The sequence below is a fragment of the Zea mays genome, chromosome 6 (genome assembly GCF_902167145.1).
Source record: "Zea mays cultivar B73 chromosome 6, Zm-B73-REFERENCE-NAM-5.0, whole genome shotgun sequence".
Lineage (NCBI taxonomy): Eukaryota > Viridiplantae > Streptophyta > Magnoliopsida > Poales > Poaceae > Zea > Zea mays.
The window spans coordinates 6,621,140-6,644,767 of NC_050101.1; the positions used below are offsets into that span (position 1 = coordinate 6,621,140).

General features: G+C 46.9%; 3 protein-coding genes across 6 annotated transcripts; 1 reads left to right on the forward strand and 2 right to left on the reverse strand.

The window, feature by feature from the left end:
* The first annotated feature begins 16,485 nt into the window (after positions 1-16,485).
* LOC100279400 (Receptor homology region transmembrane domain- and RING domain-containing protein 2) lies at positions 16,486-20,446 on the forward strand. Of its 4 annotated transcripts, none has more exons than XM_023300272.2 (6): positions 16,486-16,855; positions 17,017-17,135; positions 17,383-17,605; positions 18,018-18,242; positions 18,529-18,933; positions 19,268-20,446. In XM_023300272.2, the coding sequence occupies exons 3-6, from the start codon at positions 17,464-17,466 to the stop codon at positions 20,032-20,034; spliced, it is 1,539 nt and encodes a 512-aa protein (XP_023156040.1). In that variant the 5' UTR covers positions 16,486-16,855; positions 17,017-17,135; positions 17,383-17,463; the 3' UTR covers positions 20,035-20,446.
* Positions 20,447-20,660: 214 nt separating this feature from the next.
* LOC100279096 (uncharacterized) lies at positions 20,661-21,291 on the reverse strand. The gene has a single exon (NM_001152141.2). It carries the CDS (start codon positions 21,214-21,216, stop codon positions 20,827-20,829), a length of 390 nt encoding a protein of 129 aa, NP_001145613.2. The 5' UTR covers positions 21,217-21,291; the 3' UTR covers positions 20,661-20,826.
* A 913-nt stretch (positions 21,292-22,204) lies between these two features.
* On the reverse strand, positions 22,205-22,925 carry LOC101027099 (ferredoxin 1). The gene has a single exon (NM_001279470.1). It carries the CDS (start codon positions 22,861-22,863, stop codon positions 22,411-22,413), a length of 453 nt encoding a protein of 150 aa, NP_001266399.1. The 5' UTR covers positions 22,864-22,925; the 3' UTR covers positions 22,205-22,410.
* Between the last annotated feature and the right edge of the window lie 703 nt (positions 22,926-23,628).

Below are 23,628 nucleotides of genomic sequence, written 5' to 3' on the forward strand. Positions count from 1 at the left end.
GGGAAACTACTGAGATACCTGGATGGTTTAGTCCAGGGGATTTTGTTCTAATATTAAAAAACTTCCTACTCCTTTTGGAGAGGATGCGCTTTGCAAAATACAAAATGTTTTTCAAAACAACCCTGCATAAAATATTGCTGTTTCTGCAAAATATCCTGAGCTCCACATATTCCATGCATTATATCTGATTTCCCCATTCCGCGGGTGAAGGTGGGCTGCTGAGTACGTTTGTACTCACCCTTGCTTACTTGTTGTTTTTCAGAAAAAGGAGATCGGGTAAGAGTTACGACTGTTCCCAACCTTGCCTGTGGCTGTTGGACCGCTGATTTGCTTCGCTGCGTATATCGGGCTGCTTCAGCCCCACTCTGATGATATGTCCCGAGTTGTGGACCAACTCTTAAAGTTGATCGCCACCTTTATAGGTTTGTCTCGTTTAAGCAGATCTATAATCATCTGATGTATAAATGTGTTTACTAGCCTCCTGGGACTAGTAATTGTATCACATTTGAGTCCCAGAGGATTGGGGCGCTTCAAAACGGGACACTAAGTCCCCACAAGGACCACCACACAATTGGTGTCTCTTGCTTTGATTACAATGATCTTGGGAACAAGAAATGGGGAAGAAGAAAGCCAACCAAGCAACAAGAACAACAAAAGAACACAAGCCGATCTTCTCACAAGTCCTAAGAACTAGAATTGAATTGGGGACTTTGATTTGATCGGAGGCTTTTATTTGTGTCTTGGAGTATTGTGTATTGCTCTTGTATTGAATGAGGAGTAGTGAATGCTTGGATGCCTTGAAGAGTGGTGGTTGGGGTGTATTTATAGCCCTAACCACCAAAATGGATGTTGGGAAAGGCTGCTGTCGTATGGCGCACCGGACAGTGCGGTGCACCACCGGACACTGTCCGGTGCGCCAGCCACGTCACCCAACCATTAGGGTTCGACCGTTGGAGCTTCTGACAAGTGGGCCATCGGACAGTCCGGTGGTGCACCGGACATTGACTGCTCACTGTCCGGTGCGCCATCTGACGCCTGCTCTGACTCTACGCGCACAGTCGGCACTGTTCAATGTTCACTGTAGCCTTTGCAGACGACCATTGGCGTGGGTAGCCGTTGCTCCGCTTGACACACCGGACAGTCCAGTGCTACACCAGACAGTCCGATGAATTATAGCGGAGTGGCTCCCCAAATTCCCGAAGGTGGCAAGTTTGGAGTCGAACTTCCCTGGTGCACCGAACACTATCCGGTGGCACACCGGACAGTCCGGTGTGCCAGACTAGGACAACCTTTGGTTGTCTTTTGCTCTTTTTATTTGAACCCTTTCTTGGTCTTTTTATTGGTTTGTGTTGAACCTTTGGCACCTGTAGAACTTATAATCTAGAGCAAACTAGTTAGTCCAATTATTTATGTTGGGCAATTCAACCACCAAAATCATTTAGGAAAAGGTGTAAGCATATTTCCCTTTCACACCTTATTATACTCCTCTCGACTTAGAGAGGCGAGGAGTATAGTAGTGGCTTGGGAGTTGAAGTGCCGGATTTGGGCTACCTCGTCCGAGTCATAGCCTTCATCCCCCACGGATGGTTCCTGTGCACCAAACTCAACAATGTCCCAAATGCTAGCGTGGAGTGAGGTTAGATGGTGCCTCATTTTATCACTCCACACACAATAATCTTCACCGTCAAAAACCGGTGGTTTGCCTAGTGGGACGGAAAGTAAAGGAGTGCGTTTGGAAATGCGAGGATAGCATAGGGGGATCTTACTAAACTTCTTGCGCTCATGGCGCTTAGAAGTGATGGATGGCGCGTCGGAGCCGGAGGTGGAAGGCAATGAAGAATCAGTCTCATAGTAGACCAGTTTCTTCATTTTCTTCTTCTTGTCGCCACTCCGGTGCGACTTGACGCAGGGAGGTGATTCCTCCCTCTTCTTGTTGCCAGACTCCCCGATGGAGCCTTCCCGTGGCTTGTGGCAGGCTTGTCGCCGGTCACCATCTCCATCTTGGCGTGAGCTCCTGACATCACTTCGAGCGGTTAGGCTCTAATGAAGTACCGGGCTCCGATACCAAATGAAAGTCGCCTAGAGGGGGGTGAATAAGCAAATCTGAAATTTATAAAGTTTAAGCACAACTACAAGCCGGGATTAGCGTTAGAAATATAATCGAGTCCGAAAGAGAGGGTGAAAACAAATCACAAGCGAATAAGAACGGATGACACAATGATTTGTTTTACCGAGGTTCGGTTCTTGCAAACCTACTCCCCGTTGAGGTGGTCACAAAGACCGGGTCTCTTTCAACCCTTTCCCTCTCTCAAACGTTCACCTAGACCGAGTGAGCTTCCTTCCTTGATTTCCCGGGTCACTTAGACCCCGCAAGGACCACCACACAATTGGTGTCTCTTGCTTTGCTTACAAGGCTTTGAGAGTAAGAATGAGAGAAAGAAGAAAGCCAACCAAGCAATAAGAACAACAAAATAACACAAGTCGATCTTCTCACAAGTCCTAAAAACTAGAGTTGAATTGTGGACTTTGATTTGATCGGAGGCTTTGATTTGTGTCTTGGAGTGTTGTGTATTGCTCTTGTATTGAATGAGGAGTAGTGAATGCTTGGGTGCCTTGAAGTGGTGGTTGGGGGGTATTTATAGCCCCAACCACCAAAATGGCCGTTGGGGAACTCTGCTGTCGATGGGTGCACCGGACAGTCTGGTGCGCCACCGGACACTGTCCAGTGCGCCAGCCATGTCACCCAACCGTTAGGGTTCGACCGTTGGAGCTTCTGACATGTGGGCCACCGGACAGTCTGATGGTGCATCGGACAGGTCTTGTTCACTGTCCGGTGCACCATCTGGCGCCTGCTCTGACTCTGCGCGCGCAGTTAGCACTGTTCACTGTTCACTTTTGCAGTCGACCGTTGGCGCTGTAGCCGTTACTCCGCTTGGCACACCGGACAGTCCGGTGGCACACCAGACAGTCCGGTGTGCCAGACCAGGGCAGCCTTCGGTTGTCTTTTGCTCTTTTTATTTGAACCCTTTCTTGGACTTTTTATTGGTTTGTGTTGAACCTTTGGCACCTGTAGAACTTATAATCTAGAGCAAACTAGTTAGTCCTGAAAGGGAATTAGGCTTACACCTATTTCCTAATTGATTTTGGTGGTTGAATTGCACAACACAAATAATTAGACTAACTAGTTTGCTCTAGTCTATAAGTTATACAGGTGCCAAAGGTTCACACTTAGCCAATAAAAAGACAAAGAAATGGGTTCAACAAAAAGAGCAAGGGATAACCGAAGGCAGCCCTGGTCTGGCACACCGGACTGTCCGGTGTGCCACCGGACAGTGTCCGGTGCACCAGGGGACTTAGCGCTGAACTCTTCACCTTCGGGAAAATCCAGAGGCGCTCCGCTATAATTCACCGGACAGTGTCCGGTGTCCTAGGGAAGAGCGACTCTAGAACTCGCCAACTTCGGGAATTCGCTCCACTATAATTCACCGGACATGTACGGTGTACACCGGACTGTCCGGTGAGCCAGCGGAGCAACAACTACTTCGCGCCAACGGTCACCTGCAGAAGCATTAAATGCGCGCTAGAGCGCGCAGAAGTCAGGCACACGCGAAGTGGCGCACCAGACACTCTACAGTACATGTCCGGTGCGACACCAGACATCCAGGCGGGCCCAGCAGTCAGAGCTCCAACGGTCGGAACCCAACGACCTGGTGACGTGGTTGGCGCACCGGACACTGTCCGGTGTGCACCGGACTGTCCGGTGCACCATGCGATAGATAGCCTCCACGAAACGGCTAGTTTGGTGGTTGGGGCTATAAATACCCCTAACCACCCCACATTCAAGTCATCCAAGTTTTCCACCTTCCAACCACTTACAAGAGCTAGGCATTCAATACAAGACACACCCAAGTGATCAAATCCTCTCCCAATTCCACAAAAGCATTAGTGACCAGAGAGAGTGATTTGTTGTGTTCTTTTGAGCTCTTGCGCTTGGATTGCTTTCTTCTTTCTCATTCCTTCTTGTGATCAACACTCACTTGTAACCAAGGCAAGAGACACCAATTGTGTGGTGGTCCTTGCGGGGAAGTTTTGTTCCCGGTTGATTTGAGAAGAGAAAGCTCACTCGGTCCGAGGGACCGTTTGAGAGAGGGAAGGGGTTGAAAAAGACCCGGCCTTTGTGGCCTCCTCAACGGGGAGTAGGTTTGCGAGAACCAAACCTCGGTAAAACAAATCCTCGTGTCACACTCCTTATTTGCTTGCGATTTGTTTTGCACCCTCTCTCGCGGACTTGATTATATTTCTAACGCTAACCCGGCTTGTAGTTGTGATTAACTTTGTAAATTTTAGTTTCGCCCTATTCACCCCCCCCCTCTAGGCGACTTTCAATTGGTATTAGAGCCCGGTGCTTCATTAGAGCCTAACCGCTCGAAGTGATGTCGGGAGAACACGCCAAGAAGGAGATGGAGACCGGCGACAAGCCCGCTACAAGCCACGGGAAAGCTTCATCGGAAGAGTCCCGCAAAAAGGGAAAGGGGAAGGAGAAGAAATCCTCTTCCCACAAGTCACATCGGAGTGGGGACAAGAAAAAGAAGATGAGGAAGGTGGTCTACTACGAGACCGACACCTCATCGCCATCTACCTCCGGCTCCGACGCGCCCTCCGTAACTTCTAAGCGCCATGAGTGCAAGAAGTTTAGTAAGATTCCCTTACACTACCCTCGCACCTCTAGACATACTCCATTGCTTTCCGTTCCATTAGGCAAACCGTCAACTTTTGACGGTGAAGATTATGCTAGGTGGAGTGATTTAATGAAATTTCATCTAACCTCACTCCACAAAAGTATATGGAATGTTGTTGAGTTTGGAGCACAGGTACCATCCGTCGGGGATGAGGATTATGATGAGGACGAGGTGGCTCAAATCGAGCACTTCAACTCCCAAGCCACAACCATACTCCTCGCTTCTCTAAGTAGGGAGGAGTACAACAAGGTGCAAGGATTAAAGAGCGCCAAGGAAGTTTGGGACGTGCTCAAGACCGCACACGAGGGTGATGAACTAACCAAGATCACCAAGCGGGAAACGATCGAGGGGGAGCTCGGTCGCTTCCGTCTTCGCCAAGGGGAGGAGCCTCAAGACATGTACAACCGGCTCAAAACCTTGGTGAATCAAGTGCGCAACCTCGGGAGCAAGAAATGGGATGACCACGAGGTGGTTAAGGTTATTCTAAGATCACTTATTTTCCTTAACCCTACTCAAGTACAATTAATTCGTGGTAATCCAAGATATACACTAATGACTCCCGAGGAAGTAATCGGGAATTTTGTGAGCTTTGAGTTTATGATCAAGGGCTCACGAAAGATCAACGAGCTTGACGGTCCCTCCACGTCCGAAGCACAACCAGTGGCATTCAAGGCGACGAAGGAGAAGAAGGAGGAGTCTACACCAAGTAGAACACCCATCGACGCCTCAAAGCTCGACAACGAGGAAATGGCGCTCGTCATCAAGAGCTTCCGCCAAATCCTCAAGCAAAGGAGGGGGAAATACTACAAGCCCCGCTCCAAGAAGGTTTGCTACAAGTGTGGTAAGCCAGGTCACTTTATAGCAAAATGTCCTATTTCTAGTGACAGTGACAGGGGCGACGACAAGAAGGGAAGAAGAAAGGAGAAGAAGAGGTACTACAAGAAGAAGGGCGGCGATGCCCATGTTTGTCGCGAGTGGGACTCCGACGAAAGCTCTAGCGACTCCTCCGACGATGAGGACGCCGCCAACATCGCCGTCACCAAGGGGCTTCTCTTCCCCAACGTCGGCCACAAGTGCCTCATGGCAAAGGACGGCAAAAAGAAAAAGGTTAAATCTAAATCCTCCACTAGATATGAATCCTCTAGCGATGATAATGCTAGTGATGAGGAAGATAATTTGCGTACTCTTTTTGCCAACTTAAACATGCAACAAAAAGAGAAATTAAATGAATTAATTAGTGTCATCCATGAGAAGGATGATCTCTTGGACTCCCAAGAGGACTTCCTAATCAAGGAAAACAAAAAGCATGTTAAAGTTAAAAATGCTCATGCTCTAGAAGTTAAAAAATGTGAAAAATTATCTAGTGAGCTAAGCACTTGCCATGAGACTATAGACAACCTTAGAAATGAGAATGCTAATTTATTAGCTAAGGTTGACTCTATTGCTTGTAATGTTTCAATTCCCAATCTTAGAAATGATAATGATGATTTGCTTGCTAAGATTGAAGAATTGAACTTTTCTCTTGCTAGCCTTAGAGATGAAAATGAAAAATTGCTTGCTAAGGCTAAAGATTTTGATGTTTGCAATGCTACCATTTCCGACCTTAGAAGTAAAAATGATATATTGCATTGTAAGGTTGTAGAATTAAAATCTTGCAAACCATCTACATCTACCGTTGAGCACACTACTATTTGCACTAGATGTAGAGATGTTGATATTAATGCTATACATGATCACATGACTTTAATTAAACAACAAAATGATCATATAGCTAAACTAGATGCAAAAATTGCCGAGCATGAAATTGAAAATGAAAAATTTAAGTTTGCTCGTAGTATGCTTTATAGTGGGAGACGCCCTGGCATTAAGGATGGCATTGGCTTCCAACAGGGAGGCAATGTCAAAATTAATGCCCCTCCTAAGAAATTGTCCAACTTTGTTAAGGGCAAGGCTCCCATGCCTCAAGATAATGAGGGATACATTTTGTACCCTGCCGGTTATCCTGAGAGCAAGATTAGGAGAATTCATTCTAGGAAGTCTCACTCTGGCCCTAATCATGCTTTTATGTATAAGGGTGAGACATCTAGCTCTAGGCAACCAACCCGTGCTAAGTTGCCTAAGAAGAAAACTCCTAGTGCATCAAATGATCATGACATCTCATTTAAAACTTTTGATGCATCTTATGTTTTAACTAACAAATCCGGCAAGGTAGTTGCCAAGTATGTTGGGGGCAAACACAAGGGATCAAAGACTTGTGTTTGGGTACCCAACGTTCTTGTATCTAATGCCAAAGGACCCAAAACCATTTGGGTACCTAAAGTGAAGAACTAAACTTGTTTTGTAGGTTTATGCATCCGGAGGCTCAAGCTGGGTAATTGACAGCGGGTGCACAAACCACATGACAGGGGAGAAGAAGATGTTCTCCTCCTACGAGAAAAACCAAGATCCCCAATGAGCTATCACATTCGGGGATGGAAATCAAGCCTTGGTCAAAGGATTGGGTAAAATTGCTATATCTCCTGACCATTCTATTTCCAATGTTTTTCTTGTGGATTCATTAGATTACAATTTGCTTTCCGTTTCTCAATTGTGCAAAATGGGCTACAACTGTCTATTTACTGATGTAGGTGTCACTGTCTTTAGAAGAAGTGATGATTCAATAGCATTTAAAGGAGTGTTAGAGGGTCAGCTATACTTAGTGAATTTTGATAGAGCTGAACTCGACACTTGCTTAATTGCTAAGACTAACATGGGCTGGCTCTGGCATCGTCGACTAGCACATGTTGGGATGAAGAATCTTCATAAGATTCTAAAGGGAGAGCACATTTTAGGATTAACCAATGTTCATTTTGAGAAAGACAGGATTTGTAGCGCATGCCAAGCAGGGAAGCAAGTTGGTGCCCATCATCCACACAAGAACATCATGACGACCGACAGGCCACTGGAGCTCCTACACATGGATCTATTCGACCCGATTGCTTACATAAGCATCGGCGGGAGTAAGTACTGTCTAGTTATTGTGGATGATTATTCTCGCTTCACTTGGGTATTCTTTTTGCAGGAAAAATCACATACCCAAGAGACCTTAAAGGGATTCTTGAGACGGGCTCAAAACGAGTTCGGCTTAAGGATCAAGAAAATTAGAAGCGACAACGGGACGGAGTTCAAGAACTCTCAAATTGAAGGCTTCCTTGAGGAGGAGGGCATCAAGCATGAGTTCTCTTCTCCCTACACCCCACAACAAAATGGTGTAGTGGAGAGGAAGAATAGAACTCTATTGGACATGGCAAGAACCATGCTTGATGAGTACAAGACTTCGGATTGGTTTTGGCCGAGGCGGTCAACACCGCCTGCTACGCCATCAACCGGTTGTATCTACACCGAATCCTCAAGAAGACATCATACGAACTCCTAACCGGTAAAAAGCCCAATATTTCATATTTTAGAGTCTTTGGTAGCAAATGCTTTATTCTTGTTAAAAGAGGTAGAAAATCTAAATTTGCTCCTAAGACTGTAGAAGGCTTTTTACTAGGATATGATTCAAACACAAGGGCATATAGAGTCTTTAACAAGTCCACTAGACAAGTTGAAGTTTCTTGTGACGTTGTGTTTGATGAGACTAACTGCTCTCAAGTAGAGCAAGTTGATCTTGATGAGATAGGTGTTGAAGAGGCTCTGTGCATCACGCTAAGGAACATGTCCATTGGGGATGTGTGTCCTAAGGAATCCAAAGAGCCTCCAAATGCACAAGATCAACCATCCTCCTCCACGCAAGCATCTCCACCGACTCAAAATGAGGATGAGGCTCAAGTTGATGAAGAAGAAGATCAAGCAAATGAGCCACCTCAAGATGATGGCAATGATCAAGGGGGAGATGCAAATGAGCAAGACAAGGAGGATGAAGAACAAAGGCCGCCACACCCAAGAGTCCACCAAGCAATCCAACGAGATCACCCCGTCAACACCATCCTCGGCGACATTCATAAGGGGGTAACCACTAGATCTCGTGTTGCACATTTCTGTGAGCATTACTCTTTTGTTTCCTCTATTGAGCCACACAGGGTAGAGGAAGCACTTCAAGATTCGGATTGGGTGGTGGCAATGAAAGAGGAGCTCAACAACTTCACTAGGAATGAGGTATGGCATTTAGTTCCACGTCCTAATCAAAACGTTGTAGGAACCAAGTGGGTTTTCCGCAACAAGCAAGACGAGCATGGTGTGGTGACAAGGAACAAAGCCCGACTTGTGGCCAAAGGATACTCCCAAGTCGAAGGTTTGGATTTCGGTGAAACCTAAGCACCCGTAGCTAGGCTTGAGTCAATTCGTATATTATTAACCTATGCTACTTACCATGGCTTCAAGCTTTACCAAATGGACGTGAAAAGTGCCTTCCTCAATGGACCAATCAAGGAAGAGGTCTATGTTGAGCAACCTCCCGGCTTTGAAGATAGTGAGTACCCTAACCATGTGTATAAACTCTCTAAGGCGCTTTATGAGCTCAAGCAAGCCCCAAGAGCATGGTATGAATGCCTTAGAGATTTCCTTATCACTAATGGATTCAAAGTCGGAAAGGTCGATCCTACACTCTTCACTAAAACTCTTGAAAATGACTTGTTTGTATGCCAAATTTATGTTGATGATATTATATTTGGGTCTACTAACGAGTCTACATGTGAAGAATTTAGTAGGATCATGACACAAAAATCCGAGATGTCTATGATGGGGGAGTTGAAGTACTTCTTGGGATTTCAAGTGAAGCAACTCCAAGAGGGCACCTTCCTAAGCCAAACAAAGTATACGCAAGACATTCTAAGCAAGTTTGGGATGAAGGATGCCAAACCCATCAAGACACCCATGGGAACCAATGGGCATCTCGACCTCGACACGGAAGGTAAGTCCGTGGATCAAAAGGTATACCGGTCGATGATAAGATCTTTACTCTATTTATGTGCATCTCGACCGGATATCATGCTTTCCGTATGCATGTGTGCAAGATTCCAAGCCGACCCTAAGGAAGCTCACCTTACGGCCGTAAAACGAATCTTGAGATATTTAGTTTATACTCCTAAGTTTGGGCTTTGGTATCCTAGGGCATCCACATTTGATTTGATTGGTTATTCGGATGCCGATTGGGCGGGGTGCAAAATTAATAGAAAGAGCACATCGGTGACTTGCCAGTTCTTGGGAAGATCCTTGGTGTCTTGGGCTTCAAAGAAGCAAAATTCTGTCGCTCTTTCTACCGCCGAGGCCGAGTACATTGCCGCAGGACATTGTTGCGTGCAACTACTTTGGATGAGGCAAACCCTTAGGGACTACGGTTACAAATTAACCAAAGTCCCTCTTCTATGTGATAATGAGAGTGCAATCCGCATGGCGGATAATCCTGTTGAACATAGCCGCACTAAACACATAGCCATTCGGTATCATTTTCTAAGGGATCACCAACAAAAGGGAGATATCGAGATTTCGTACATTAACACTAAAGATCAATTAGCCGATATCTTTACCAAGCCTCTTGATGAACAAACCTTTAACAAACTTAGGCATGAGCTAAATATTCTTGATTCTAGAAATTTCTTTTGTTGATTTGCACACATAGCTCATTCATATACCTTTGATCATGTCTCTTTCATGTGCTATGACTAATGTGTTTTCAAGTGAATTTCAAATCAAGTCATAGGTACTTTGAAAGGGAATTGGAGTCTTCGGCGAAGACAAAGGCTTCCACTCCATAACTCATCCTTCGCCGTCGCTCCAGGCAACTCTCCATCTTTGGGGGAGAGAGCCTGAGTCCAAAGCAAAAGGACTCCGTCTTTGGTATAATCTTCACTCATATTTTATTTGCCAAAGGGAAGGAAGTAATTCTTAGGGCTCTAATGATTCCGTTTTTGGCGATTTATGCCAAAGGGGGAGAGAGCATGAGCCCAAAGCAAAAAGACCGCACCACCACCCTTATTTAAAAAATGATTTTCAATTGGAAATTTCAAATTGGTATCTTGTTATGTTCAAAAAGAGGGAGAAAGTAGTATTTCAAAATTGATATATCAAACCCTCTTGAACACTAAGAGGAGGATTTCATCTAGGGGGAGTTTTGTTTAGTCAAAGGAAAAGCATTTGAAATAGGGGAGAAAATTTCAAATCTTGAAAATGCTTCGCAAAATCTTATTCATTTACCTTTGACTATTTGCAAAAGAACTTTGAAAAGGATTTACAAAAGAATTTGCAAAAACAAAACATGTGGTGCAAGCATGGTCCAAAATGTTAGAAATAAAGAAACAATCCATGCGTATCTTATAATTATTTATATTGGCTCAATTCTAAGTAACCTTTGCACTTACATTATGCAAACTAGTTCAATTATGCACTTCTATACTTGCTTTGGTTTGTGTTGGCATCAATCACCAAAAAGTGGGAGATTGAAAGGGAATTAGGCTTACACCTATTTCCTAATTGATTTTGGTGGTTGAATTGCACAACACAAATAATTGGACTAACTAGTTTGCTCTAGTCTATAAGTTATACAGGTGCCAAAGGTTCACACTTAGCCAATAAAAGACCAAGAAATGGGTCCAACAAAAAGAGCAAGGGATAACCGAAGGCAGCCCTAGTCTGGCACACCGGACTGTCCGGTGTGCCACCGGACAGTGTCCGGTGCACCAGGGGACTTAGCGCTGAACTCTTCACCTTCGAGAAAATCCAGAGGCGCTCCGCTATAATTCACCGGACTGTCCGGTGTACACCGGACAGTGTCCAGTGCCCCAGGGAAGAGCGACTCTGGAACTCGCCAGCTTCGGGAATTCGCTCCGCTATAATTCACCGGACATGTCCGGTGTACACCGGACTGTCCCGTGAGCCAGTGGAGCAACGACTACTTCGCGCCAACGGTCACCTGCAGAAGCATTAAATGCGCGCCAGAGCGCGCAGAAGTCAGGCACTCGCGAACTGGCGCATCGGACACTCTACAGTACATGTCCGGTGCGACACCAGACATCCAGGCGGGCCCAGCAGTCAGAGCTCCAACGGTCGGAACCCAACGGCCTGGTGACGTTGCTGGCGCACCGGACACTGTCCGGTGTGCACCGGACTGTCTGGTGCACCATGCGACAGACAACCTCCACCAAACGGCTAGTTTGGTGGTTAGGGCTATAAATACCCCCAACCACCCCACATTCAAGTCATCCAAGTTTTCCACCTTCCAACCACTTACAAGAGCTAGGCATTCAATACAAGACACACCCAAGTGATCAAATCCTCTCCCAATTCCACAAAAGCATGAGTGACCAGAGAGAGTGATTTGTTGTGTTCTTTTGAGCTCTTGCGCTTGGATTGCTTTCTTCTTTCTCATTCCTTCTTGTGATCAACACTCACTTGTAACCAAGGCAAGAGACACCAATTGTGTGGTGGTCCTTGCGGGGAAGTTTTTTCCCGGTTGATTTGAGAAGAGAAAGCTCACTCGGTCCGAGGGACCGTTTGAGAGAGGGAAGGGGTTGAAAAAGACCCGGCCTTTGTGGCCTCCTCAACGGGGAGTAGGTTTACGAGAACCGAACCTCGGTAAAACAAATTCTCGTGTCACACTCCTTATTTGCTTGCGATTTGTTTTGCACCCTCTCTCGCGGACTTGATTATATTTCTAACGCTAACCCGGCTTGTAGTTGTGATTAACTTTGTAAATTCCAGTTTCGCCCTATTCATCCCCCCTCTAGGTGACTTTCAAGTCCAATTATTTGTGTTGGGCAATTCAACCACCAAAATCATTTCGGAAAAGGTGTGAGCCTATTTCCTTTTCAAGGTGTATGTGGAACAACCCCCTGGCTTTGAGGATGACAGGTACCCCGACCATGTGTTTAAGCTCTCTAAGGCTCTCTATGGACTTAAGCAAGCCCCAAGATCATGGTATGAATGCCTTAGAGATTTCTTAATTGCCGATTCTTTCAAGGTTGGGAAAGCCGATCCCACTCTTTTCACTAAGACTTGTGACGGTGATCTTTTTATGTGCCAAATTTATGTCGATGACATAATATTTGGTTTTACTAACCAAAAGTCTTGTGAGGAGTTTAGCAGGGTGATGACTCAAAAGTTTGAGATGTCAATGATGGGCGAGTTGAACTACTTCCTTGGGTTCCAAGTGAAGCAACTCAAGGACGACACCTTCATCTCCCAAACGAAGTACACTCAAGATCTTCTCAAGTGGTTTGGGATGAAGGACGCCAAGCCCATGAAGACACCTATGGGAACCGACGAACATGTCGACCTCAACAAAGGAGGTAAGTCTGTTGATCAAAAGGCATACCGGTCTATGATAGGGTCATTACTTTATTTATGTGCTAGTAGACCGGATATTATGCTTAGCGTATGCATGTGTGCTAGATATCAATCCGACCCAAGGGAATGTCACCTTATGGTCGTTAAGCAGATTCTTAGATATTTAGTTTCTACGCCTTGCTTCGGGATCTGGTATCCAAAGGGGTCTACCTTTGACTTGATTGGATACTCAGACTCCGACTATGCTGGATGCAAGGTTGATAGGAAGAGTACATCAAGGACGTGCCAATTCCTAGGAAGGTCCCTGGTGTCTTGGAGTTCAAAGAAACAAACCTCCATTGCCCTATCCACCGTTGAGGCCGAGTATGTTGCTGCAGGACAGTGTTGCACGCAACTACTTTGGATGAGGCAAACCCTCCAGGACTTTGGCTACAATCTGAGCAAAGTCCCACTCCTATGTGACAATGAGAGTGCAATCCGCATGACGGACAATCCTATTGAACACAGTCGCACTAAGCACATAGACATCCGGCATCACTTTCTGAGGGACCACCAGCAAAAGGGAAATATCGAGGTGTACCATATTAACACCGAGAACCAGCTAGCCGATATCTTTACCAAGCCATTAGATGAGAAAACCTTTTGCAGGTTGCGTAGTGAGCTAAATGTCTTAGATTCGCGTAACTTGGATTGATCTATAGCATACATGTGTTTTATGGCTTTGATCATGTTACTTCTTGCATTTATGTAATTTGTTGCTTATTTATGGTGCTCAAGTTGTGCAAGGGATCCCCGGACCTCACAAGTCCATGTGTGAATGATGCACATATTTAGAGAGAGAAGTACTACAACTTGACCCTTTGAGACTAACCCTTGTGTTTGAGTTCCTTGATGTAGTCTCAAAGGTGCATTGAAAGGGAAAGGTGAACTTGAACCATGCAAAGACTTCCACTGCACTCCGGTATTAGTGTACTCACCTCCAAGTTCATTCTTATGCTCTTATTGCCTTTTTTGCTCTTAATTGACAATTTTGGTAAGGCAATGGGGTTAAAGGGCCAATAATGATCCTGTTTTGGTGCTTAATGCCAAAGGGGGGGAAATTAAGGCTAAAGCAAATGGATCAGCTACCACTTGTGAATTTTGAAAACAATAGAGTTAGAACTTTTTAATTTGTCAAAATACTCTTATTGCAAAAATTGGTCTCTTGTGGGGAGAATTTATGATTATGGGAAAAAGGGGGAGTTTTGGATCTTAATCAATTTCACTCTTGGAATATCTCTCTTTATGCCCAAACAAGTGAGTTTGACTTAGAGATAGGAAAATGAATTTGATTTGCAAAAACAAACCAAGTGGTGGCAAAGAATGATCCAAATATGCCAAATTAGAGTAAAAAACAATTTGGTCCTTATTTGCATCGATGTTGCACTTATTTTTGTTGCTTCTTGATGTGTTGGCATAAATCACCAAAAAGGGGGAGATTGAAAGGGAAATGTGCCCTTGGGCCATTTCTATAATGTTTTGGTGATTAAGTGTCCAACACATATTAAGTGAGTCGATTATGTGCCAAACAGGCAAGAAGTGCAAATCATGTAACAAGGTACATTTCTAGACTTAGTACATTGTGTTGAGTACTAACATATATTGTCTAAAGTGCTAGAAATAGAGAAAAGAAGAAAAGAAAAGAATTGCAAAAGACATGGCTGGGTGCAGCGAAGTCCAGCTCGGCTTGGCACATCGGACTGTCCGGTGCGCCAGGCCAACCTCCGGTGAACAGGCCACTCTCGGAAAAAATCGGTGGCGTACGGCTATAATTCATCGGACTGTCCGGTGGTGCACCGGACTGTCCGGTGAGCCAACGGTCACCAGCGCAACGGTCGGCCGCGCAATCCACGGGCGACGCGTGGCCCGTGCCAACGGTCGGCAGGGGGCACCGGACTGTCCGGTGCGCCAACTGGCCTGAAGGTTCAACGGTCATCTGCGCTAGAATAGGAAAGAGATCGGCACCAGACCGTCTACAGTGATTGTCCGGTGGTGCACCGGACCGTCTACAGTGACTGTCCAGTGGTGCACCGGACTGTCCGGTGTGCCACCCGACAGAAGGCAAGGATGACCTTCCTTGTTGGCCTCCAACGGCTCCTAGCTGCCTTGGGGCTATAAAAGGGACCCCTAGGCGTATGGAGGAGTCACCCAAGCTTACAAGAAACATTCTAAGACTTCAAGACTCCAACTTCGCGCATTTGATTCTTTGAGATAGTGACTTGAGCTCCATTTGAGTTGTGAACTCCGTGGGTTGTGTTTTGAGCTCAAGTTGTGACTTGTGTGCGTGATTGTGCTGTGATTTGAGTCTTGTGTGTGTTGCTCTCCCCTCCCTTACTTCTGTGCTTCTTTTGTGATCATCATTGTAAGGGCGAGAGGCTCCAAGTTGTGGAGATACCTCACAAACGGGAGAAAGACTAAGAAAGGAAAAATCATGGTATTCAAGTTGATCATCGGATCACTTGAAAGGGGTTGAGTGCAATCCTCGTCCATTGGGACGCCACAACGTGGAAGGAGGCAAGTGTTACTTGGCCGAACCACGGGATAAAATCACGTGTCTCTTGTGTGCTTTCTCTTTGATTGTCTGTTCACAAGAGCTCGTTTCAAGCTACTTAGTCGTTCTAACTTTTATAACTAAGTTTCGTGACTATTAGTGTTGAATTTTACAGGATCACCTATTCACCCCCTCTAGGTGCTCTCAGTATCGTAATTAGGGGTACCTGTATTACGCCCCTAAAACAAGCTTAACCCCAAGACCAACATCAGACGCATTCCTCGAGGTCAATAGAGTATAAAACACGCTTCGCCCAAAGCACCTCCCGACGGTCACCCATAACTCCGCTTCACCCGAGCCTGCCTCGGACATGGTACATACTCGGGAGAATCCTCGCCTCTGCTGAGGTCCCCTCTCCCTGGAACTGTTGTCTCCTCGCCCCGAGCCCGTCTCGAGCAAGGAGGACAACCCCAAGGCTGGTCTGAGTCGAAGGCCGCAGGAGACATAAGCATTCAATGCATATACCTACCTCACGTAACATCGCAGGTGAACATGAGAGACAAGACCGCGGTCCTGTCGGACTTCACCAACTACGATGATGCATGAGGCCACTGTTCCCCTACGCTACCTGCTAACTCCTAATGGGACACACATACGACAAAAGTGAGAGCTGGTCCTCGGGCGCTAGCTCTGCCTCGCCCAAAGTCGGACTCAACCTTGGGACAAACTCTGGCTCGTCCGAGCCCGGTCTCGACTACCTGCTCCATACGAATCCCGTAGGAGACTACTCCTTCAACTGTGTCGCGCACGTCTACGAATCCTTGAGCGGACTCGGTCATGGTCTCGGGCGAACTTCCACCTTGCTCGAGCCCGGCCTCGGTAGGCCTCTATAAGGCCGGTAGGCCTCTATAAGTACTATATTATTTATATCAGTGATATTATTTATATTAGTGTAGCCATCAGTGTATTTATATATTCCGTGAGATCAAACCATAGATTCTTTCATTCAGCTCTGATGGCTTCGTTCCATTGCAAACCACCTCCCGTTCTGATTTCTGCGGGCGGAATTCCATAAGGCCCTCCCCCCTCCCCTATCCTCCTCCCCTTGCCACTCCAATTCCTCTGCAAAATTTTCTCATGGCAGCCGACGTTTCCATCCGCACTCGATCCGCCTCAACCACCCGCTAATTCCTCCTAGTTCTAGACTTCTAGTCTCCTCTCTCTCTCTCTCTCTCTCTCTCTCCTGCGCCGACTCATCTTCATCCTCGTCTCACCTCCCTGCTGCTGCTGACGCTGCTGCCGGCAAGATCAAATCGTTCAAAAGGTGCGGCCTTTTCTCCTCGCCGGCGCGTTCGTTCTAACGCAATCTGCAAAGATTTGTTGTTTTTTTACTGCTATGTGTTGATGTGGGAGACGCCGTCCTCACCCGATTCGATGTGGGATTGCTCCGCGGAATTTTGGGCGGGACTGATGCCTCTTTCACAGGGTTTTTCTTTTTCTTTTTGGGCGATTTCGTGCTCAAATTGACATCTTCTAACCAGTCCAATGCACTTTTCGTACCCGTGTACAAGACCCTGGATTTCGGCGAATTCTAGATGGATCATGTGAGTGCTCTTTTCCCATGACCGTGGAAAACAAATACCTCCTGCTGCTTTCTGAAAGCAGGCTGTGAAAAGAAAAATATGACTTTGGCCTGTGAATTGTGATCTTGTTATTCTAGGCCTCTACTATCTTCAGTGGTGATACAATCATACAATACACTGTACAGACTGTTCGTGTTATGTGAAGTTGCGTCGCTCCTGCTTTTCCATTTCAATCAATGTTGTTAACTTTACTAATATATGATTGCAGGTGTTTTAGGTGATTGGTGCTTTCGACCTCATTAGTGCCTTTTGTTCAATTGCTGGACCCAAGGAGCAGAGTTCTGTCGACATGGCATCTCCAAGAGGAAGGATGTCATTTCCCCTTCGTTCCTTTCTGATGATCTGCCTCATGGCTCAGCTGGGAGCTTCCAATGTTGTACTCATGGCGAACAACACTACCCTGTCGTTCGACGACGTCGAGGCAATTTTTAGTGAGTGCTACACATTATTACACTGTCTCCATGAGGCAACTTTTAGTGTGTGCTACACATTATTACACTATCTCCATGTATCTCTGTACATCTCAATAGCAATTTGATATTCTAATGGCAACACAAGCAAAGCTAGTTAGCTGTGGTTTTTCTCAAACACACAAGTGAGTTGCCTATCATTATATTATTAAGAAGAAGAAAAACCGTATAACAAACACGTAGTTCAATCAGACACACCAGTGCATTCTTGATTAGCTGTTGTTGTTATGTTATGTTTTCTTTAATGGTAAATTGTCCTGTTCTTCGCGATTGGTGAATAATGGGTTGATTTCTTTTTTTATTTCCTTTAGCCCAGCTAGTTAGATGGCATCATTCGTGGATCTTTATGATTCTTTTTTTTTTCTTCCTGCAGCTCCAGCAGTGAAAGGTTCAGGTGTAAATGGTGTCCTTTATGCTGTGGAACCTATGGATGCATGCAGTCCATTGAAAACAAAAGCGATAGGAGGCTCTGTCTCACCATTTGCGTTGGTTATAAGAGGCGGTTGCCATTTCGATGACAAAGTTAGAAATGCTCAGAATGCTGGATTCAAGGCTGCTGTAGTATATGATACTGAAGACAACGGTGTCCTTGTTTCAAGTAATGATCCAGACATCATTTCTTTTTTTTACCATAGCATCAGTTACATGCAATTCTTTATCAGTACGCGGCTACAAGCATTTGATTATTTCTTGTCCATAATTCTGATTAAACTGTTAAGAGGAAAAATAAATTTGTAAAGCAGCTCTAAACTATTATATCGGTTCCATTGAAACTGAAAGGTAGAGAACTGAAGTTATCAAACCTCAATGGTAAAACTTTTACCATTTAGAGTAGTTGGTGAGTGCATATACTTGCAATATTAATTAAGCCAGGATTATTGCAGTGGCTGGAAGCTCGTCTGGAGTCCACATATATGCCGTGTTTGTCTCTAAAGCGTCAGGGGAGGAGCTGAAGAAATATTCAGGCCAAACTGACGCAGAGTTGTGGATAATACCAACATACGCGAACTCGGCTTGGTCAATCATGGCAATTTCATTTATATCACTGCTTGTTATGTCTGCTGTCCTAGCCGCGTGTTTCTTTGCGAGGAGACACCAGATAAGACGGGACAGGGCTCGACTTCCCCAAACTCGGGAGTTCCATGGAATGAACAGCCGGTTAGTTAAAGCAATGCCAAGTCTTATTTTCACGAAAGTGCAAGAAGACGACTGCACATCAGCAACATGCGCCATTTGCTTGGAAGACTACAGTGCTGGAGAAAAGCTAAGGGTTCTACCTTGTCGACACAGTATGTTTCTCTCACATCTATTTAACTGATGGTTTGGTAGTTTGTGGTCTATTCATTTCATCTGAACTGAATAGTTCTGTATTTTTTTGCTAGCTTGAGATTTCAGGTTGATTGTATATTATTACCATACAAGATTTCACACGCATTCAGCAACTTTATTTTGCTTCCTGGTTTAATGATGTTGCGTACATTGAATTTTAGTTGAGTGCATGCACTTAAAACATCACCTTGGTATACTTGCTAACTGCATCCTCATGGATCTCTCTTCTACATAACTAGAAATCCCTATCCTTTATAACTCATGACCTGAGGCTTTGGTTGTTTCACTCTGCAGAGTTCCACGCAGCCTGTGTGGACCTATGGCTCACCTCCTGGAGAACATTCTGCCCCGTATGCAAGCGGGACGCGAATGCTGGAACACCAGACCCCCCTGTATCAGAGTCGACGCCTTTGCTCTCATCATCCGCCATTCGCTTACCAGAACCAACCGCTTCGGCTTCCTTCCGGTCTACAGTGGCAGCAGCAGCGTCTCCCCCCAGGCCAATCAGCCGGCATCCGTCACCATCACGGTCCATATCCCGCAAGCACTCCGTTTCGGGTTCCAGCATCCCTGGCACCCCTATCCCCAGGTTTCATGCAAGCTCATCATCTCCTACCTGCACAAGTGGAAGCAGTTTGGACCTCGCAAACATGCCGTCGTCTCCATGGCCTCGCGCTTCGCACCTTGCATCTGCTCACTCTTCGTGCGGTGGCCGCCTGTCCCCGCCGATCCACATCAGGAATACCTCTGCAGCGCACGTCTCGCGCTCTGCCTATGGATCTCCCAGCCGTTACGTAGGCTCGTCGCACATGTCCCGTGGATCTCCGAGTTGCTACTACCTTGGATCTTCTTCAGGGCAGCAGCATCCTTACCTGAGGCACTGCACCTTGTCAGGCACGAGCCTGTTCACCATGGTGCCCCAATCACCGCAACAGAACCAGCTGCAGCACGGTGGAGACTCGGAAAAAGATCTGTCAGCTGCTGCACCATTCCGTCAGCTCTACTACCTGCAGCATTGTCCAGATTCTGGCACGTCGTCTCAGTCGCTTCCAGGGTGCTGATTCTTCATTCTTGCTGCAAAATTCACCATTTTAACATTGATGGTGGCTCCAGTAAAGCTCCCGGCCGTGAGGAATCTTACATGGCACCGAATTGACATGTGGATTTGAGCTCCTCAGTTCACCATGATGATGAGAGAAAAAAGGTGCGACAGAATTGCTTGTAAGAAGAGAGAATTGCACCCCCCAGAATGTGTGGCTTCATCTTGAAGAAGCAAATGCCCATGTCGGGTTTCACCAGCGTTTAGCGTGTACTGATACAGCTCTGTAGTAATTCTAGTTGCTGTTTGTCTATCGAGGTTTGAGCCGGTAGCATTCCTTCCTCTCTTTTTTGTTTTCCTAATTTTGAATTAGTTATATGACAGACAAGGTTTTCAAGAAAAGAAATAACAAGTTTTACCCCTGCATTTTTACAGAGAGGTATGTTGAACTCAGGATCTTTGCCTTGCCTCGATGGGATGGTTTTTTACCACTGTGTTGTTTATGGTCAGTGAAATGTGCATGAAGCCTCGATGGCACTTGTTCTCCCGTTCAGTATGAACTACTTAGTAAGTCGCTAGCAGACTAGCAAATTCACTATAGGAAATTTAAATTTATGGGGGAGTTGCTCTGATGAGGCGGAAAGATTGTTGGTGCCAAGAAACGCAGCAGCAGATCGACTTTATTGATATTCATAATTCGTACATAAAAGTTTGGCAAACCCTACACCGCTTACAGAGAAAGAAAACTGGAAACAAGACACGAGCAGAGCAGGTAGTGTAGTGGCGGTAGTCGAGTACTGCTTGATCTGGATCGTTAAGCCGGGGCCGGGCGACCTAATCCCAAGCGACGTCCACCGGCGGTGGGCTCGGCCATGCCCTGCCGACCGCGGCCTGTCTGCTCCTCCGGCCCAGCACGGTTCACCTCCGCCACGCCCCGCGCGCTCGCGGGCAGGTCGACGGGCTCCGACTCCGCGATGACGGCGTTCTTGTTGGTCCCCTCCTCGTGTGGTCCTTCCTGCTGCGATGAGTACGGGGCGTCGGCGACGCGGCGGGCAGCGGCGAAGAGGTCGACGGGCTGGGAGTCGGCGATCTTGCCGCCCTCCAGCGGCGTGCCGTCGAAGAACCCGGTCCGCAGCATCTCGTCGTCGCCGGCCACCTTGGTATGCGCCCTCCCGGGCTTGATTTCGCGCTTGCTATGCGCCATATCTATCGCCGTGCGCTCTCTCTTCTCGCACAAGTAGCTAGCAAAAGCACTAGTGTATGCTACGTTGTCGCAGCTGGATGCCTGCGCCTGCACTAGCGTATTTAGCTTAAGAGAGGTGGAGCGCGGCGCGGTGAAGGTTCGCGTCGTCGTCGTCGGGCCGGGACACGTCAGTTCCTTTGCGGCGGCGACGTGGCCGCCCACCGCTCTGCCCTTCTGCTGCGCTGGCCGTTGGGCAGCTTCTCAGTTGCATGCATGCATAAAGAACACATACGATTTTGTAATTGAAAAGTTTTTTTTTTTGTTTAAAATTGTTTAGGATCCTAATTTTTTTCTATAAGTTTATGACTTTTAAGATTTTAAATTTAAAATTTATAAACAATCTTACCAAGAGCATATAGACATAGAAATACAGTAAACAATTTATACTAAAACATGTGAAATTATATACCATATATTAAAGGGTAGACGTTGTTATAAGGAGTTCAACAAAAAAAAACTTTATAGTTTCTCTAGGATTTTATATGGATTTTGCAACATCACTTGTCTTGTCCGGCAAAAGAAAAGGAAAGAATAAAGAAAAAGAAAAAGGTCACGGGCTTCAGGCTTCAGCCCAACCCAACATACGGTGGCAGCGGCCAGCGGGCAGCGGCTGGTGGCGAGATGCGGTCGCTGGCGCTAGCAGGTCGGGCCGTGGCCTCTTCGCCACCCACTCGTGCCTGCTCCGGCGACTAGAGAAGCGGCGCTACGTACAAGCGTGGTCTGTCTGAAGCGCGCGGGGAAGGCAGTGAATGTCTGTTCGTCGAGCCATGACGACGGCGAGCGCGCGAGAAGACAGGGAGAGGGAGAGGGACAGAGAAAGCGCCAACACCCCCATGCATTCGGATCTCTTCTCCCATGACTGACGTCGCCGCCACACCCCACAACCAACCGTCACCACAGAACGACTGGAATTTGGGAGCTGTGTGTGATTAAGCAAAACAAGGTTACTGGACAAATATGCGTAACTCAACATTGGAAAAATAGAAGCGCGCACACACAGAAATAGTAGAGATCGAGAGAGAGAGAGACGATGGCAGGGCAACTCGACGCTTACACGAACAGTGCTCAAATGAAACAAAAGCAGTACGTGTACGCGCGTACTCAAATTACACACAACGACGACCCACAGAGATAGAGATGGATGGGCATGAATGATTATGCGCCGGTGAGCTCCTCCTCCTTGTGCGTCTCGATGACGACGTCAGAGGTGGGGTAGGCGTGGCAGGTGAGCACCCAGCCGGCGGCGATCTGGCCGTCGTCGAGGTAGCTCTGGTCGGACTGGTCCACGGAGCCGGAGACGACCTTGCCGGCGCAGGAGGAGCAGGACCCCGCGCGGCAGGAGTAGGGCAGGTCGATGCCGTCCTCCTCGGCCTGGTCCAGGATGTACACGTCGTCGGGCACCTGCAGCTCCACCTCCCCCTCCGGCGTGATCAGCTTCACGTTGTAGGTGGCCTGCGCGCGCAGCCTGCCCCTGCTGCTGGCGCTACGGCCCATGATGCCCACCTTGGCCGCAGGCAGCGCCACGGCGGTGGGCGCCGGCGCGGCACGGAGGGAGGACGGCGAGAAGAAGAAGGCCGGCGCGCGGGGGCTGCCTAGGACGGTGGCCATTGTTGTCGAGGGGTCGGGGTACGGTGGTGTGGCGGCCGGTGCAGTTAGGGAGCTCTAGATGGAGAGAGTGGGGCTGGGGAGAGCGGCTGCTGGATAGATGGCCAATAGATAGCTTCTCCTGCCCTCCCCTGCCCTGCCCCAGATGACAATACCAATGCAAGGGATGGATAGGCTTATCTTCTTGCATTGCCGCCCCAATTTTGGCCACCCGTTTTTATCGCCCTTCAAACTCACGGGAATTTTGCATGCTGCGGAAATTCAAATTCACATTATTCATGTGTAATGTCGATATTCGCATATAAAATAATTCATGGTAACTGATTATTGTGCGCGTGTGTAGGCCACGAGTCCCTTCAGGTCGTGGGACACGTGGGGTCATGTGGCGCACGAACGAACTTTATAGTTCGGTGTAACTTATCATTGTTTCTTTAGTTTTTTTTACTTAAATTTAGTTCCGGCGGTTCCTGTTGAATTTTTGAGGAGTTCCTCCCTTTTCGAGAAAGAGCCCATAAAAAACCTCCCTTTTGGTAGTTTTTTCAAGGAGTTGTTGAATGAGCCCTACCAGAGGAGGCCTTAGTCGCATAATCTTGGACAAGTTGTGATAGAGTTAGATGAGAACCAAATAGATCCACAGTCTCCTCATTGCGACGGGGAGGCAGAGACAGGTGGTCCGAGGAACAAGTGTCATCGACGTCGAAGTGGGCGACAAGCACTGGTGGTGGTGTAGTCGTGTAGAAGGGCGACAATGGTGGAGTAGGGCATTAG